This window comes from Atractosteus spatula, chromosome 7 (genome assembly GCF_055471065.1).
Source record: "Atractosteus spatula isolate fAtrSpa1 chromosome 7, fAtrSpa1.hap1, whole genome shotgun sequence".
Classification (NCBI taxonomy): Eukaryota; Metazoa; Chordata; class Actinopteri; order Semionotiformes; family Lepisosteidae; genus Atractosteus; species Atractosteus spatula.
The window spans coordinates 38,685,136-38,705,098 of record NC_142712.1 but is presented as its reverse complement, the minus strand read 5'-3'; the positions used below and the strand labels follow the sequence as shown (position 1 = coordinate 38,705,098).

Sequence of the window (19,963 nt, the reverse complement as noted above, 5' to 3'; positions counted from 1 at the left end):
GCTCTGTGGCTAAGAATCCGTGCCTGTGACTGGAAGGTTACTGGTTCAAATCCCACGGCTGGCAGAGGAATCCTAGAAGGCCTGTGACCCCACCTGCTCCAGGGGTGCTGTACAATGGCTGACGCTGCGCTCTGACCCCAAGCTTCTCTCTGTCTGTCTGTGTGTCTCATGGAGAGCCAGCTGGGGTATGTGAAAAGACAAATTCCCAATGCAAGAAATTGAATAGGGCCAATAAAGTGATCTTATCTTATCTTAGCTCTCCAGCCATGACTCCTGTCCCTATCAATGGGGAGAATGAGGCATGCTGAAGTGATGCTTAGATACCTTCAAAGCCATTGGTCATGTCAAATTCCACAGCTGTAGAAGGAGAAAGCACATTTCTCACTGATGTCTCTGCAAACCAGAGCCTCCTACGACTAACTGGGCGCCAGCTGGTGCATTAAAAGCCCTGATCAGCTGACCCTCACCCGACCCCAGCAGCACAGCCAGTGGTGTGCCACCTGGAAAACCTCAGTCACAGTGGATTAGTGTTATACTCAAGGGCTCCAAGCAAACACTTTTTTTAATTGAGCCACTCAGGCTAAACATGTTAAAACTGCAAAAATGTATCTCTGGACCTCTGATATTCTTGCAGATGGTTGATATTTCTGATACAAACCCTAACCTGGCTTTTCTGCTAGAGACAGAAGGCTTGAGACCAGAGTTAGCTATGGAATCTGGTCCGTACTTCATGCCTTTCTGGGGATAGCCTGTAATCACATACATCAAGAGTGGCCAACATGTGAGTTTTAATATTTAAGGTTCCTTCACACACGTCCATCTGACTTTTAGCAAAGGAGAAATGCAGCATATCATATCAATTTTTTCTGCTATGTTACATTCACTGTAATGATTATAATTAGCCGTTTTTATCCCATCCACATTTGGTAAAAAAAAGCATTCAAGCCAATGAACAGTGTCTTATTCTCTAAAGATAATCGAGTTCTGCTCTTTGTGTGACGGTAATAGCCAAGGCAGAATGCTTTTGTTGCAGAAGCAGTGTATCCCTCCAGCTGACAGCTCTACAGACGCACGATTTGCTTTATTAAAGAGCAATTATAAGCGACTGAGACAAGCAACCTGTTGGTGAGTCTGATTTGACTGTGCAGTGTGAACTCAGCGCAATTCTGCGGGAATAGAGCCCTCAGATCCACCTGAGGTGTCAGGTTAATTGAATTAGCTGTGCTCTAATTAGCTCTTAGACCTTGTTCCTAATGCACAGCATAACTTGCCCTGTCCCTCTGGTGTTGCAGTAGTTTGCTTCAAGCTGAATTGAATTATTGCACCTTAACTACACTTGAAATCCCAGAACAGTTCCCAGTAGGCACATTGTACCATATATTAGTGAAGCGTTGGTGTGTTGCTTAGCTTATGTGTAAATCACTTTTGAAAATGCAGTGAGCCAGCTAAAACCTTGTCCCAAGGACAGGACACCTCCTGAGTGTTTACAAACACAGCCATAACTCTCTAACTCATGAATCCTTGTACCTGCTTCCGGGAAGTGAAGGGACCAGGAGTAGTGTTGAAGGGGCAGAGTAATGAAATGGGGGGACCAGCACATGTCCTGTTGAGGACCAGACAGGGACTGAACTCTTATACAGACAATGTTTAATGTAGGCGACCTACCCTACAGGTAGAAGGAAAGCAGAGTGTCTGGCAAAACCCCAGGTGAGCATGAGGAAAAGCATGCAACCTCCACATTGCACCTACAGCACTGGAATAACCCTAGAGTTGTATATCAGTCAGAAAATATTACAGTTTAGTTATCAAAAAATAAAAATAAAAGGATCTTTTATCCACATTTACAGCACCCTCCAAATGTATTCATGAAATAGGAATAGTAGCATAAAATAACAACTATTTACAGATTTCACAATGTTTCAAAACCGTTGTGTTTCACATGCTTTTACACGTAGTCTCCAGTTGTGTGCCCTGGCTCATGTTTCACCGTTAATTCCAGAGACTGCCACTGGGCTGACTTTATTGATACCTTTGAGGATTTTGAACGTTTGTGACAGGCTCCCTCGTAGTCTTCTCTGCTCAAGACTGAAAAGGTTAGTTCCTTCAGCCTGTCAGTATCAGACTTTCCTTTATGCCCTGAAATGCATCTTGTTCCTATTTTCTGAACGTATTCCAGAGCAGCAATACATCTTACGCTTTGCCTTATTTCTGAACAAAACATCACATTGATCACATTGTTCTGCAGAAACCTCAGAGAACTGGTCCCATTTTCCGCTACTGTCTAGGTACTGTGCTCATGGGAGGATTGGGACATTAAGTCAACCACCATTCCTCACTTGGAAGCTTAAAAGCATTCTAAAGGAGTTACAGATCTCTTTGAGTAGCCTGTGATGGTGCCAATTACAGATCACATCAGGCCTAACAGCAGTGAATTATACCTGTGGTGCAGTAAATGGGCACATTTTATTTTAATTTCCACCTCCCTCTTAAATGAGGCTTTGTCTTTAAAGTCCCATTAACAGCAATATCATCCATCCCCTCCACCACCTCCCCCCATCGCTATGCATCTTCACTGACACTTCCCTGACCCCCATGCCAGCTCGGCCCCTTAAACGCCCATGATATCCGATCAGACACAAGAATGCCGTTTCTGAAATTACCGCCAATGAGAAATCTCCAACCGCGGCACAAAGGGAGTATGAAAGGGATAGTAATTCTGTCAGAAGGGAGTCGAGCGCATAACAGGACAATATCAAAAAGCCATTATCCACGCACTGCTATTTTTTTTAATTTACAGCAGCTCTCTGGTTATCAGCAGCCTGCAGCAACCAGACTGAAGTCGCAGGAAACGGGGATTTATTTTAGGACAGTGAAACTATTGGTTGTAATTTGTCTCAGCACAGGAAAGACAATTAGACTGCCGGCATGACGTGCCTCTTCGATGGAACATGGGATTCACGTGGTGCATGCCTTCATTAAGAGAGTCATTTCCTCCAGCAATTCTTTAAATTCAGGACCTATTAATGACTCCTGAAGTTTTGACCTGTTGTCTTTTGTTCAGAAACTGCACTGTAATTGCAACACCTGTGGAGCAGCAATTTCCAAAATTCAGAGATTTTCCTGGTATCATTACATTCAAGCCTGCAGCTCAGCCGGAGGAGGGTGATATGTAGTTACTACATGTCCACCGGTTTATATTAGAATGCGTTTCTATAGATAAGCCATTTTTTCTAAGCTGGACTCAGTGAAAAGCCAGATTAACAGTTAAACTCCAATAAAACAATGTTACCTAAAACCTCTCTTATTCAAAATCAATCATTCAGTTTGCCAGGTCATCATGATCGTCGTACCAGTGCTTAGCTTGAACGTTTTTTCTTTTAAAGAACATCGGAGCTCTAAAGTCAAAGAAAACAAAATAAAACTAACTTGAGAACTAAGATGTCAATATCCTTGAAATTCAAGTAAAGGCAGAAGTAATTGCTGCTGGCATAATGTCAATATCTTCTCCAGGGTCTACTGACCAAACCTGGAGAGCCGGTGGAGTGCAGAGTCTGCTGATGAGTGAGCCTGCCACCTCAGCGTGGAGCGTGTCAAAACACCTTCACTGAAGCCGCGTGCCAAGCTGTGCTCTCCTGAGACCACAGGCACGACACGTGGAATCTGATATCTGTCAAGTGCAGCGTGTAGGAACGCTAACAGTCAAAGAGGCCCTAAGGAGCAGAAAGGACAGAAATAAAAATCCAAAGCTGACCCTGAAGGAATCGAAGGTGAAAGAGGTCAATCCTGCAGCCTGGAAGATCTTTGTTCTATGGCCTTCTGGGATATAGTTTGCATCTTTTGGCAAATGAGCATGGTCATCACAGAACGCAAGGCACCACAGAAACAGCAAGAGCTGCTTGACAAGGAAATACAGAAAGGGGGGCAAATTATGATTGCTCTTAATTATGGTGCCCATTGTAAAAAAAACTGCACAAAGCACCAATCGTTTCCCACCTGCTTTCCACACAATGCATCCAAGAAGTCACTTTTCAGATGGTATTCATGCCAATATCACAAAATGGGCATGTTGATTTTGATCAGATTTGTCCCCATTTTCCTTGGGCATGATAGTTGAGAATTAATGAAGACAAGCGGGACAGATCCAACTTAAGGCGTTCCAGCACAGCTATGACAGAATTTCACAAGTGCTGTACACACCTGGCTAGATCCTGCCCCATCACCAAGCAGTGATGAAGTACTGAAAGAAGAAGAGAGAAAATCCACACTGGGATAATCTGCCTTCGACTTTGGCAAGGTAATAACAGGATGGAAGGGAAAGAGAAGATAAATGGAAAATGGGGGAAAATATGCAAAACCTCAGACCTCTGCAGTCTCATTAGCTGTTACATAAAACAGTCTCACCCCATCAGTCACATTCAGTGTAACTGAACCTGCTTCAGTTCATGTTGACCATCATGAAAGCATCAGCAAAGCAATGTGATGTGGTTACAGTTCAGGGCACATTGGCTTATGTGGGCATGATTATAGTATATGTTGTTCACTGAACCTACAATTTCGTTAGATGGAGCGATGCATTTTTGTACCCCCACATGGGTGTTTAATAGCAAAATGACCCAACATTCGGCAGACACCAGTGGGCCATTATACGCTGCCTTGTCATTGCTTCAATAAGAGCAATGTAACAGGACTGTGATGAACTTAAGTTGCAGATGTTTGCAGCAGTAAACCTGCATCTTCGATCATCCCCGCAGTAAATGAGACTAGGCATGGAAGGGATTATAGCCTTTTGATAGTCTTTAATTTGATCTTTGACAATCTCTATTATTGTGTTGAAATAAGGGCACATCACATGTGTTGCAAAGGTCTACTCTCTGTGTGGCCATCTTACTACAGTTCTGCAGTGAAGGATGAGTGCAGCTGCCCCTCCACTTCATGTTTGACCCAAAGAGGTGCTCTTTTAAAATCCCAGATAGCCGCAGCTCATCAAAACTACCACCAACTACCCTCACAGTCACGGATTCTCAACAGTGTTTACCATGCATTCGATTTTTCTCAGTGTAAACCTTGAAGGATGTCTTGGACAAAGATGTCAACTGGGTAAATTACACATACAGTAGGTATGAATAATCTCCTATAATCTTTGTAAAGTGTGGAAGAGTGACACAGTCAGATACTGTTACCAAAACTGCCCAAAGTAGAACTCCCATTATTTTTGACAGGTTCCACATGCACTTCAGAAGTCTTTGTCCGCAACTCTATTCCCAGATTGTGAGGCTAATCCCTGGATTTAAGAAGTGTGACCGAAATCCACACCTCACACTTGTGACTGCAGCTGATGACCATGGCTGGACTGTGCTGAGGAGCTATCCCAGTTGAAGGACAGGCACTGGCACCAACCTCACTGAGAAGGAGATGAGTGTCACAGAGCAATATATGCTGGGATTCACAGTATTGCTCCTCACCAAAACACTTCACAGGTTTCTAGCATCAACAACAACTGGCCAATATTGCTTAGAGAAAACAACCCATGCTTGACCTCGCACCATCCGGTACCTCTTCACTTCCAGAGTCTCTAAATTCATATAAATGGATAGATGAGAAAAAACGAAGATAAAACAGAGAAAGTCAACCCTGATTGTGAAATTTTGTGGCTATCTGTCATCAGTTTCCAAAACCTTCAAACATTTTTTGATTAATATAACAAGCAATTTGTTCAATAAAATCAGGGATGGTAGACTGCAGTGTGAGTGGCCACAGGGTATTTCATGTTATTATTTCAAAGGACCAATTAATTCCTTTACTAAAAAAACAGCCTGACAAAGAGGGAAATACCAAACTGACAATTTAAAGGGGGGGTCTATTAAGCCTACTTATCCGTGGCTTTCCTGAATGAAGACTGGTGACACCTGCATTAAACCAACAGTTCAAATCTTCAGATGAAATGGAATTACTATATAAATTATCGACCTGGACATTAAGGATTAAAAAAATCATACAACATAACACCTCAGGCACCGAGTCAGAAAATGAGACAAAGACTTTTCTAAGTAAAGTGAGGCTAGAATCAAACATTTCCCTCCTTAAACACATTGGATATCCAACATATACATAATGCATCTTTTGCATATCATGGTAAAAGCACTGTAATGAGTAGTAAAACACAGAGACTTAATGGTGAAACTTGGTATAGCATAGTGAAATATTATTACTATTTAGATTAATCCCTTATCCAAAACTATAATTATTACGTATACCGTATACAAATAGTGTCCATTGATGTAGTTTGCGGGAGTACTGAGCCCCCAATCAATAATCCTTACAGGCACCTATTACAGTTATAGGAAAAAAATAGCAAAAAAAGCCTTAGAAATGTAATGTTTTTGTTGAGGAATAGCTTTGATATTAGATTAGTATCATTAAATCAAAAGATCTGAGACATCTGACCCCTGGCCAGAGAGTCCCATTCATTCCGTGACCTGCATAATTGATTGAGCTAATCATCCTCTGAAGTGGACTGTGGTAACCTGTTTGACTTCTGAATCTAAAGTTACATTCTAAATCTTTCATGAAGGAGACCCCTGAGGCACACAGCACTGTGCAGAAATCGTAAAGGCATTGTCTTTAATCCTTTTCCATTTTTTGTTTGTCTCTCCCCCTTTCTTCCACAGTGGGATAATGATATGTTTAAAGAAGAGAGGTCCCTTGGCACAGTATTGACTGGATTCTGATCCCTTATCAGACTGACTGGGATTTAATGAAGAGTACAGTAATTGCCGCTAAATTACTGTAATTAGATATAATAGAGCATAGTTTTTCTTTCTACAAAGTGAATCATTCTGTGTAAAAGTGTCACACAAAAAACACAAATTGGCTGTCGGAGAAACTGTGTTCCCCAGGAAAGGTGCAGTGTGACATACTCTTCTCAGTGTCTGAGCTGCATTCACACCCTCACTGGCACCAGACAGCCAAAAGCCAGAGTGCAGCAGCTGACACTTTTTTTTGCTTTGAGCTCAGAATTAACCCTTTGGCTCTTGGGAGCTGATACAACAAAAGAAAGCACAAGTCTGTCTCCAACTGGTCACTCTACTTTGCACAACAAAGTCTGCAAATAAATTCCTATTTGTTCTTTGTACCTGAGGAAATTTTGCTGAACGTTGGCTGCACAACTTCATTCAATCATAACAATATACTTCAAATTCAAATTCAAATTCAGCTTCATTTGTCTCAGATAGAGGACAAAGCACTATTAGAAAAAGAAGTCCTTTAGCTCTTCAAGGTCTTATCTTCAATTTGCTGGGAATTGCCTCTTCTGGTTTGATAATTTACTGTATTCTTATTTTCGTAAGAACAGCTTCTGCTCTGTTTTTGTTTCTTTTAATGCTATTAGTTTTTTTAAAAGAAAAAAAAGACTTCACATGAGAAAAAAAACATTTTTGCGCTTTATTTTGCACTGTTAAAATGCTTATTTAATCCTTGCAGTCTTAACCTGTGGAACCTCATTGTATGGGAATCAATTTCCAAAACGTATTGCGCAGCAGTTGTCTGACCTCAAAAAAAAGAAGAAATAGAACAAAACATCTGAAGAAGAAAGAAACGTATTGATCTTTCACAGGCATGTCACAGAATTCAAATTTTTACTTTTGCTTTTGTTAACCTATCTGTGCATCTTGTGATAAAGCTTTGTATAGCACATCCCCAGTGCTTCAATCAATGACACAAGAGGAATTTCCTCAAATGGATTTTTCTCAGATAGAAAATCCTCATGCATATTCCACACAGCTCAGTGAAAGTTTTTTCATTTATGTCGTATATTTATATTCCAGGCCTGTGGGGATGTGTTTGGGGGTGTGTGTGGGGGCCTTCTCCATTTTTTGTGTGACATCTGCAAACTCATATGGTGTATATGAACTACTTCAGAGCACACCCAGGAGCTGAAATACCATGGACACTGCCAGGTTTCAATGCAATCAAACAGCCCATGAATCAATATATTGAAAATGTTTTACAGTATGTGTGGGCAAGTCCTGTGTATTGCAGAGAATTTCAGAAGAATGGATATTTGAAATCCAGTAAATCAATAGAAAGCTTGATTTCCAATAGGAGTCACATTTCGCTGTTCAGTCCATAGATGGCGCAGACAGTCCCTGAGTTTAGTTAATTATTGAAGGAACCTTCACTATTACTCACTTAGTAATAAGCAGCAAACAAGCTTTGAAATACTATCCTAATAAAATACATGTGCTTACATTAGTATTACACAGTAAACAAATAAAAGTCAATGAATAATACTGATGTAAAAAAATGAAGGCTATATTTTGTTTGCATCTGCAGATTTCTAAGTCTCACCTTGAATAAAGGGTGTGCTTTTGAATGTTCAGAACTGTGACATCAGATAATAGATCACAAATCAGTTCAATTGCAAAGGCTGGGGTCAACTGATTTAAAGATCACAATTGAAAGATCTGGTGGTCGTGAACGTGATGTTTTTGTATGGTGCCGACATCACAGAGTATATTGAAATGTAAAACAGCCACATAACCCAACCAGACAGTCTCAGAAAACAAATTGCTCCCGTTGTTTTCATCACATCCAGGAATTAAAGTACTGAGTGTGTAGGGACCTGTAAACCTCCTTGTAGATAGTCACGTGATTACCTGAAAAAACAAGGCGCCATATCTTGGAAACAAAAGCAGCAGAAAACTCTACTTTCAACGGCACAAACGCAGCATTAACAATTGAGGTGGGTTTCATTATTTGTGCTGTTTTTAGGGGGGCCAACATCACGGAGCTGATTTAGCATCATACCAGCTGTTTTATAGAATAACATGATCCCGAATTAACCTAAGTATGGGTGGAGGTTAGTACACAACTAATGCTTGGGGTGCTGCATCAGTGTATTTGGGCGCAAAACAGAAGAAAAGGTTAATTGTATATTAATATTTAAAAGGAAGAAACATGTTCTGACACTTGAGGCTTCCTTAAGTATGGCACTACCAGAAAAATCCTTCGTGCCTTTTCATTCAAAGAAGTGGTATCCCAGAAATATTCGCAACTGTTGCAAAGAGTGATTTCTTCTACATGTCATACAGACAGAAGGGGCTCATCTGTGATTGACGAGGATGGAATCTTATCTGGAGCTGAGATACCTCCACTGTCTGCCAGACTGAAGTCTATTCTGCTGTCACTGCCATTTCTGAGAAAAGGCATCATTCATTCACAGCAGACGAAGGAGGCGCTGGAGTCCTGGTCATGATATAATTGGTTTTTCCTTCTGGCCCGTGCATTTCTATAAACTGCCACCTTCACAGGACAAGACTGTCTCTACCTCTGAGGCCCCACTGCACTTTAATTAAACACACTAGCTACTGCCAAGAAAGAAGTCTGTGGATCCACTTCCCAGACCACTGGCACACAGTCTGGAATGTTATTACTCCAATATCAGAGGAGTGCAGAAAAAGATATTCAAGCAAGCATGACTGTCATCCACAGCTCATCCCAACTGGAACAGGCTAGGTTAGGGCATGTTTTCCTAACTTTGTAGGAAATCACAGAGTGTGGGATGCATTTGGCTTTCCAAAAAGCACAGAGCACTAATGAGTTTAATTAAAAAATAATTCATTCAAGACTTTATACTGCAATTTGCTCCAGCGGGGAACACACTCAACATCTTGTATACAGGCAGCCTTGTTTTGCTCCACAGCTTTGTGGTCATTCCACAGGCTCTCAGAGTGCTCAAGAGAAAATAATAAAAGTCATTCTTAATCTGCAGTAACCTCATAGAGGTGAATTATTACTTCAGCTGCCTTAACAGATTTAAAAGTAGCCTTTTCAGGTGTGTAAAGTAGAGATAGAGAAAGCAGAAATAGAAGGAAAGGGTAGAGGAAAGAATTAAAACGTAAATCTGGGTATAGAGAGGTGAAAATCAGGCTAAAGAGGTGAAACCTGAACTGATAATTCTAGGGAAAGTGTGGATTGCAGAAACCTGAATTGCTGATTGATGAGAGTAGAAAGACTTGCTTATCATTGAATGCTAAGGGCATGTGTGAGCCTGGGTTAGGGATGAATTTGTCTTTTCTGGTACAGAAAAGGCCAGTGTAATCTTATTCAGCAGTGGACTATTGGCTGGGAGAGATCTCTGGTCCTCATTGCTCTGAGCACTGGAAATACAGAAGTCACTATTTTCACTGATGACTGATGGCCTGCAGAGATTGAAATTCAGGACCATGGACAGAGATTCTTTTCGGACAGTCACCACAGGTTAAGTTACATCAGTGTGCAGGCAACAGGGCAGTCCTACAGTTTAATCTGTGAAAGTCGGGGGATAATCTACTGGAACACAACTCTTAGATGTGAGCTAAATGCATCTGTGCATTATAGAACTAATCAGAAACATTGCCCATGCTCTGTCAGACTCTACCTTCATGCTTTGTTTTTTAGTAATAGGCTGGCAACAAAAAAAGGATAGTAAATGCCAACATGTAATAGGTTTCACACACAGCTCTACTGAGGTCTGACAGATGTTCAAGTTATTAAATTTTATCAAGTAGTGCTTTTTCAAACAGAAAAAGAAAAGGAGACAAACTGGTTTATGCAGTGCAACAGAATGAACAAGGCAGTGAACTTTAAAATCCTTGCTTCTCTATATTGAGCACAGGATTTACACATCAGGCTCAAATTCAATCTGACTGTCTTGGCCTCCCACCTCCACAATTCTCATGAACTTCATACAATAAGTGAAAAAGGCAAGGAAGAGAGCTGGAGCAGGATAGCAGTGCCTAACAATCTAGATGGCTATTGTTTCTCTGTGAATTAAAAATAATCATTCTTTTTTATATATTTCCATCCTCCTCTGCTGAGACTGTCAAGAAAATTGATCTTCTAAGACAGGGTGTTTCTGGAGGCGATGAATTGAATTTTTTTTATAGAAATTCAGTGAAGGAGGAGACCTCCATAACAGTGAGGAGGCAGGAGCAAATAATAGAAAAAGATGAAGGCAAGCAGCAGACAATAGATTCCCTCAATGTACCAGCGTTACAGGAGTTGGGGGGCAGTATGAGAATTCCAGTATTTATACAAGCAACACAGCAAGGACAGACCCCAGTAAATTGATAACAATAAGAAAAATTACTGCACCTGCTTCAGCAATCTAACTGACTAGCCTTAGAAAAGGACATGTGTTGAGACAGGCACACAGATATTCAGTCACAGCTAACAACAACAGAACAATCCTCACTCTTCATCTGATAGACTCATTCTAAGCAGAAACAAAACAATGGAAGGCAATGGGAAACAAATTGAGATGGAAAATCCATTCATTCACTGATTGTCAAGATGTTCCTTCAAAGGGGAAAACCAGCTAAATATGTTAAAATGTATGTGAACAGTGTTTGACATTTTGTCTTTTTGTCCTTTCTTACTTGACACGTTCAGCACTATCTTCTAAGTTGCAAACAACTTGACAAATGAGATTATAAATACAAACAGAGGTTTCTTCTCCCAGACTGATGGGAGTGTTGGGTATGGCTGGGGTGGTGTTTTGGGAGATACATTTTGCATTTACAAAGAATTACTCAGTAAACGAGAATGAGCCATTCATCTCATAAATTGCCACGTTTCATAGAAAGAAAGTGGTCTGACAAGTGAGACTGCTGAAATTTAGGTTCATAAAATGAAGGGCGGTCATTTAAGTGAGCTTCTGGTGCTGCTTTGAAATAAGGAATTAATAGAAGGCAATTTACGTTTGTATGAGCCTTTTCCTCTGGAGATGATTGGGGTCAAACATCAATAGCGAGCCCATTGATTTCAGGACCACAGGGAATAATTTGCTGGAAGATGGCACTATATGACTTAGATTTCTTTCAAGGCTTCTAATAAAACACCATTCACCACAATTTTCACACTGATACAAGGCTTTATGTCTGAAATAAACCGCTAAATAAATGGAAGCTCAGCAGAAGTGCTCCTGAGAGTGTTCCTTTTTCAGAGAAAAAGTGCCCGATCTCTTTATGATCAGACTATGTAAAAGAGGGAGGGTCGTTCCTACTGTGCATGGAATGACAAGGAATGGGACAGGTGGTACCTGCTGGATGGTACCTCCTGAGCCATTCAACCACCTGGAGTTGCAGCAGGTACCACCCGGCCCATTCCAGTTGTATAACCTCACACTGATCACAGCTTAGCTCAATGGTCTCGCTGCAAACACATTGGCTGGATGAAGCTGCTAGCTTCCCCGTCTCCTGGCTGGGTGGATATTCTGATAAACGGGTAACTGTGCCAGAAAGAGCTGCTCTGGTGCTCTCATGTGATACAGTAATCCAGCACGCCACTCTTCACCACACAACCGGACATTGCAGCTATCTACACACCAATATTTAGGTTCACTTTATGTGAAAAGATATGTTTTATTTGAAGCTCTGTCCTAATACCTCAGATTGAAAGTGCACCTCTTTCCCAACAGGTTTTTAGTAACCTGTTGGTGCCTTGACAATACTTTCTATTTAATTCCTACTACTCTTCTTCTTGGCTGACATTTGTCCTAGTGAAAATGACTGGGTCACTGGGACAGCCCGGCTAATCCTCTTACTGTATGAATATACTGCAAGAGCACAACAACATAAATGAAACAAAGGTGTTCATCCCTCCCTAATCAGCCGATTGTGTGTATCTTATTGAGCTGAGGATCTTGGAGAGCAAATTCTTGAAGGAATCCATGGAAACAGCTGAAGAGACAGAGACGAATATGACTTGGTAGCATCTTTCCAACATTTTTTAAAAGGAAATCTACTGTAATACTGGGGTGGCTTTACAGTCAGGCTTCTCTGACCAGTCCAGACACTGGTCCCAGGTCCTGGGTCTATTAACATATTTTTAATGGGTGGAAGCAAGGGAGATGACTATGGCCCTGTCAAAAAAATGTATTTAATCCACTGTTCCCTGAACTTTCAAATAATACCTTTTTGAATAAGTCAATCAATCCATGATTAGAAACTCAGCATGGATGGACTTCACACACAGAACAGACCGACAGCACAGCGCTTTTTATAAAAATGAATACACTAACCTGGATCTTAATTCAATTCTCTGCTGACCCTTTCATTGTAGACCTTCAGTGTTGAAGGAGCCACTGGGTCATGAATGCAATGGCTGGGTCAATTAACAATGACTCTAGGAGGGCTTGTCAAAAGCTGGTGTCTGACTAGACTGCTCTACTGCATATACTGTATAGAGAACATACAATAGCATATGGCACAGAATATTTTGTTAAGAAATCCCGCAAACATCATCTTTTCTGTGAATGTACTGAACATCTATTGAAAGAGGCAGCTCCTTCCTAAAAGAGATTTTTAGGAAGAGACTTAAACAGAGAATCGGCCCCGCTCGCTCTAGGTCTGTGCCTCCCTCTAGGTGCGAGACTCTATACGGCATTTCTCTGTGTGTTGAGCCACTGCCTGCGAAGCTCTCCACAGCCCACTAGTGAGGAATTCCCTTCCGAGTCTCTGTTGTACTCACGGTCAAAAACAACGGAACAATAAGAAATAACATTACATATCACGCGAATTGTAAAATAATTATTATACTTCTTTGGCAATTTTTCTTACTGACCATAGATGTGCAACGAGCCATCTATTTTATGCGCAGACTGTTTAACATTTTTCCAATACTAGCGCTTCTAATCTTGTAAAGTAAATCCATTGAACACACACACGCAATCGGAGCGATGTTACAATATGTGATTGTTGACTTTGATACTCCACGTGTTAAATAACGAAGCGCATGAGACATACAGTAAGATCAGTGTCTTCCGGGGACCTACCCAAAGGATGGCAAATCGAATGATAATCCTGTGAAACTGGTATTGAAAACACCAGGTGCACATTTACAGAGCTAATATCCATTCTGTGTGGCTTTGGTCTATAGATTTTCTATTAGGAAATAAAACAACGTAACAAGAAAAGGCACAATGATGAATCGCAGATATTCTTAACCAAAATCAAACGGTTAATGCTCTGTTTCACATGGTGCTGTGTTCAAACTTCGAAACCTGCATCGTTTTGACTAAGGTATAGACAGAAGGGTGTAGGTTGCGGAGAAGAAGCTACAGTATACAAAATACCTATTCGCCAATTTAATGACACATTTGCACAGTTATAGTCTTCACCCTTATACGGGTATATTGCATTCAATTGCACATGTACAAAAGTCTAGTACTAGACTACGATGCATACCAGGACAGTGGAGAGAGAACATAAGATATTTCTTAGTTACAGAAGATGCAAAAAGAAGATCTTGAATGTCTTTTAAAGGCAGAAAGTATACAGACTGCAGGAATGCGATAGCATCAGAGTCAGTCTCCTGCTGAGGCGTAAAAAATAAATAGGATTGAAGTGCCATTCATACAGCTAGAAGATAATACTAGTAAGGGAATAAACAAGATTACGCTCACTACTTACCTACAGGATACCGTGATCTCCACTTTGGTGGCGGGGATGTTGCCCGTAATGGGGTCGAATTCACTCATCGAAGCCATGTCCCCCAGTTTGTCCATAACGTCTCCCTCCATGAGCGCCTGGGGTTCAGGGCAGCTCCGTGATTCGCACAGCCTCGTCCCCTAGTAGTCCCACAACCAGGTCCACAAAAATGTCTAAAAAAAGCACGTCAGCCTTCTTTCTTTACCGGAGAAGAGAAAGAGATAACGCACCCCCACCCCACCCCCCAGAACAGCCGCTGTGGTCCTTGTCAAAATTGGGTGGCGTGTGAAATGATATGGGGCGCTCAAGAAAAGAAGTGAGCGCTGTGCCTTTGTCGACTGCGAGCAACTGTTTACTGCGTGGGATCAGTAACCCGCTCTCTCAGCGCCAAGTACTTCACCGTCTTCTTCCGAGGCGAGCTTTCTTCCAGTAACCAACAGCCCAGGGACTAAAAACTGGGGAACTCCGCCCTTTCGCGCATACTGCTAAATGCTGTGGAGTCTCGCCAGTTAGGGCAGCTGTGCACTTGTTGTCACGCTTTACAATCAATCTGTTTGGAGTCCAACTTCTCTTCCGTTCCAGCTGTGCTTGACGTGAATTTACATTTGATAAACCACTCTGCTTATCGAGTACAGCGGAGGGAAGCGCCCTCCCGGTGTGGTCCCAAGCTTGGAATTCCTGTTACTTTTTCCTTTCTTTTTGACAGCATTTCAGTGTGCAGTGACAAAGGCAAGACAGGTGTTCCTTACGAACCTGCCAGGAAACATGCTCACCTACTGTGTAAGCAGCGGGAAGCCGCCCTGTTGTTCATCTGTGTAAAATATAGATAACATTTTACTTAGAAATTTAATAACCGCATATTTTAATAAAAAGAACTATTATTCACAGGGATTTTTTTCTATCTCAAATGCAAGATGGAGGAGTAGGATACAGTGTAATCCGTTGTGGTGTCTGACTTCAATTATTCTAGCAGTTTATCTGGGGTTAAAGCCCAAGTATTAAATGTAAAAACTGGAGAAGCAGGGGAGCGCTGTTCAAAAATAAAGAAAACCTGCGATGTGTTAAAGCAAACCAGAAGCAACAGCGACTCTTTCAGCACCACCTCGCTGGACAGCTCGCAGCCAGATCGCATTCACATGATAAACCCCGGGATTGGTCTTATTCTTTTACTAATCTTGTATAAAGATCGCATTTAGTCGATTTTTCAGACATCAGGAACTGCTATATTTTCATTCTTCCCACGCTTTGAGCTAGGCTAGGTTCAAACCACACTTATTTCTGTTAAGTGGAGACACTTTCGCCTACTGATCACAGGGCCTTTGTAAATATATCGACATACACTCGATATAGTCATGCTCGTTTTAGAAAAAAACGTCGCCAACACGGCCACGTCTATATGTATTAAATACGAAGTAACACAACGTGGAAATAACGCAAAAACGTAATTAAAATCAGCCGGGACGCTACTTCTTCAATTGCAAATCACCAAATCACTGTAACGAAACAATTTTAATGTTAGCTGAAGATTTACAAAAGATATAAGGAAGCGAAAGAAAGAAATTGCATAGAGATCAAAATCTGGTGTAACGCATAACAGTGATAATATATACTCAACTTTCAGCGTCTGTCTCAGCAGCTACAGAGCAGAAGAGGAAGTCACCTCAAACTGCCTATTCCTAAGGAATGGGATATTGTTGTTCCTGAACAAATCAACAAGCCATATGTTTAGTTTTAGGGACTCTTGACTTTGAAGGAGCAGCTCAGTGGTATGCGGGTCAGCACAAGTGTCTCACAGCTGCAGTGTCATGGGTGCAACTCCAAACTTGGCCACCTTCTGTGTGGAGTTTGCATGTTTCACATGTCATCCCACCTTCCTAACATTGTGCTTAGGGTGATGGTTTTCATGTGTTGCCTTGCTCCCTGTGCTTTTGGGACATGTCCCTGGTTGTGACCCTTGCCAGGAATAAGTGAATTTCTGATAATGGATAGTTCTTGAGGGAAAAGGGCATTCAGATATTTGTTCCTAAACATTTCTAAATTACAGAATTACATTACAATGGTCCCCAAAGGTATCTTCACTTATAAGGATAACATTCACCTTGACTAATTAAGACAGTAATTAGTCCAGTGAAGTAACCTAGAGAGCCCTAGACCTCTACAGGACCTGTGTTTGCTGTACCTGAGTTGGCTAACATTTGTAGACATAGAAACAGGGAAGTTTTATAGGGAACTTGAATGTCTTAATTAACAATTGTTTCCATGTGTTTAGTTAAGACCAATCAAGTCAATATGTAATTCAATTAAGTCATCCAGAGCTTGAGCAGAAGGAAAAACTCAAAAGACTGCATGGCTGTCTGTGAATGAGAGTTAGGATTACTGGTCTAGAGGTTTTCATTTACAGGACTGTTTCCTTAACTAAAATATCTAATTGACGCATTTGGTGGGAGGGAGACCCTTATAATTGTGTTCAACTACAAAAAAAAAATCAGCATTAAGTCTTGTCAAGCAAATTAAGATCTTAATTGAGCTGTGGTGTGAATAGGCAGAGATTTTTCAGGCGCTGAAATCTCGGTGGGGACTACCGTGCAAGGCAAGATCCTGAGAAGGTACTGCTGGCATGGAGGAGATTTTAAAATCAAACAGCTTCTGTTTCACAAGTGAGATTCATTCCGGCTCAAATTTCTCTGCTAGTGCTTTGATCTTTCTGCAACATTCAATCCACTCAGTTCTTTTTTTCCCCTCTGTTTGGCAACACGAAGGAGGGCTAAGTTTGGGTTATTTCCTTTTTCAAAGCACAATAGAACTACATTCCAACTGATGCCTCTTCTTCATAATCAAATGTTGCCAAGAGCTCCATTCCATCAGAATGTTATCAGCAGGACTACTGTAATAATCATCCCACACCTCTCTCCAACACTTAAGATCTCATATCTACCTAATCAGAGCTCGCGGACAGGCAAACTGCCACATCGTGTGAAGAATCGCAGATGAGTACGATCACTCAGCCCTGCCTGATGGATGACAGGCTGCAAGGGAAGGGAGATGTAATTTAGCAGAGATGGTTGAGGCCTGCATTACAAGTCCCATAGGGAAACATTCCTGGGAAGAGCAGCCTGTCCAAAAGTGTAGAGGAGCTTTTGAAGAAGAAACTTTGTAACCTAACAGATGCAGAAGAAACAGCTTGCCGGGTTTTGCCGAGTTTCAGAAAGGGCTTTTCGAAGAAGCATGCGCTGAGGAAGAGTGAGGAGGAGGAGAACACAGCAGCAGCAACTGTGCACTCAGTTACATAATTATTATAATGATATACTCTACCGCACGTAATATGCACACTTGCTGGGTTAATTTGACTCATACGAACGTGCAGCCAGTGCTAAGGAAATGCAATTTCTGTGCTCCAGAGGTTCTGTGCTCTGGTAGGTTCAGTTTAACACACAGATCACATGATTTCGCAGGACCTGCACAATTTCCTTTACTAAATTATTTAAAAAGAGCTGAAACTGAAATGAAAATCTCTTGAACTCAATCATGACCTGTAAAATGCTTATGTACACAGGAGGGTAGGGTACAAGTTCCCGTCCCAGGACTGTCCAGCAGGGTTTGTAGCTCTCTTTAAAATCCCAGCTTCTTAAGTAAAGAAAAAGGCTTCGACTTTATATTAATAAGAGCAACTAGGTAACGAAGGTAAAATCATAAACTGTTTTTAACAGTTCCTCTGCATGTCGGTGCTATGTATGTTCTTATTATTGAGAAATACACTGATGTCATGGCCCTAATCAAAACACGTGAAAAGTAAGGCAAAAAGAATATCAGAATACATAGTTGCAGTGTAAAATTTAAATCAAGAGATGTTATGTTGAAACTGCACAATACACTAGCAATATTTTATATGAAATATAATGTACACTTTTGCTAAATTGCAGAACACTGATTGCTGCTCTGGATTCCATAAAAAAACAGCAACCAAATGCACTCCTGAGGACATCAATGAAAACTACTTGGTAGTGCATCTTAAACTGGGATTAAGAAGCAGTATTTTTCCCTAAAGGGTTGTGGGGGTCTGGAACAAGCTCCCCAGCCATGCTGTTGAATCCAATACCGTGGTTTCTTCCAAGAAACAGCTGGATGAGATTTCTAGATCTTACAAGCACCCAAACGAATGAGATGAGTGGAATGGCATGAGTGAAAATGGATGGATGGAGAAACACACAAAAACTGTATGCAGCTCTGCAGCGCCCTCTCCTGGTAGCCTCTAGTGGTATAATAACCGTCACAGCTAGGCCTTCTGCAAACCAGATGGACAACAGGTACAGTATCTAAAGTTCTAAAATAAGATGAGTAGTTTTATTCTTTATCTGGCACAGTAGGAAGTGAATAATGAAAGATGTCCACACAAATACACAATTCTCCCTTATTTCAGGGGATAGAATTTGCATCATGGAGGAAAGAAAGTAATCAGAACCACACCTGATGGGCTGGAGCAATGAGGTAGGTCTCCCTTTTCTCTTCTTCCTGGAGTAGGCAAGTGAAAGTAACCTATAAACCTTCCCAGAATGTCTTTTGGAAAGGGGTGGGGTGGGGAAACCAGAGATCCTTGGGGAAAATCCATGAGAACCCAAGGAGAACATGCAAACTCAACACAGGAAGATGCCCAAGCCAGGATTCAAACCCAGCATTCTCTTAATAACAACCCTGCCATTGTTTTAAAAGACATGAAATATCCCTTCTGAATATTCATGACCTCCGTGAGTGGTCACAGCTCCTCATTCTTAAATTAAAAAGTCCTACTGCAGTACAAAACAGAACAATCAATCACAGCCCCCTGAAGTTGAATGACCAGGAAGGCTGTGGGTTCAAATCCCAGCTGTTGTACCCTTCACATAGATTAAAATACCATTTTGTATGAATGTAAAATAAAATACCCAGTGGCTTGAATGGGCTCAGGGGTAAATTGTTTTGGACAAAAGCATTAACAAAGTTCATTAATATTAGTCTCTCTTAATATTCCTTCTGAGGCACAAAATCGAGATACAAAACTGTAAAACAATTCAGACAGATCCAGTTGGAAAACAGAACAGTGGTTTTATTAAAAAATCATTACCACTAAATTCATCACAGTTTCACTGGGAAGGAAAAAGCCAGCAAGCTTACAATACTTACAAAGACATCTGGTAAAAGACAGTGGTCCCACACAGACACACTCTTCTACAATACAACATCTTTACCACAGTAAAGTAGAACTATAACACACTCCTTCCCTACCCAATTGCAGGATTTACCAAATTTCTCCTAACAGGAAAACCTGCTTAGCAAAGAAACTAAAATCAGACCATAAGCCCTCTGAGCATTGAAAATGTGACTTCCCTTCTGTTGTTTTTGGCATATAGCTGGCATTAGCTTAGTTGCTTTTTTACTTTGGAAGCGAAAGTGGCTTTTTTATTGTAACATCCTTGATCAATCCCACTCTCTCCTGCCCTCCCACATTCCATTTCTTCCCT

The 19,963-nt window shown here is 41.2% G+C and overlaps 1 protein-coding gene across 1 annotated transcript in view; it reads right to left on the bottom strand.

Annotated features, from left to right (window-relative positions):
• cpne5b (copine 5b) overlaps positions 1-15,020 on the bottom strand; it is a 129,145-nt gene extending 114,125 nt beyond the window's left edge. Inside the window, exon 1 of the mRNA XM_088921952.1 lies at positions 14,451-15,020. Within this exon, the coding sequence (XP_088778078.1) occupies positions 14,451-14,560 (110 nt within the window). The 5' untranslated portion in view covers positions 14,561-15,020. The remainder of the gene's footprint in view (positions 1-14,450) is intronic.
• Between the last annotated feature and the right edge of the window lie 4,943 nt (positions 15,021-19,963).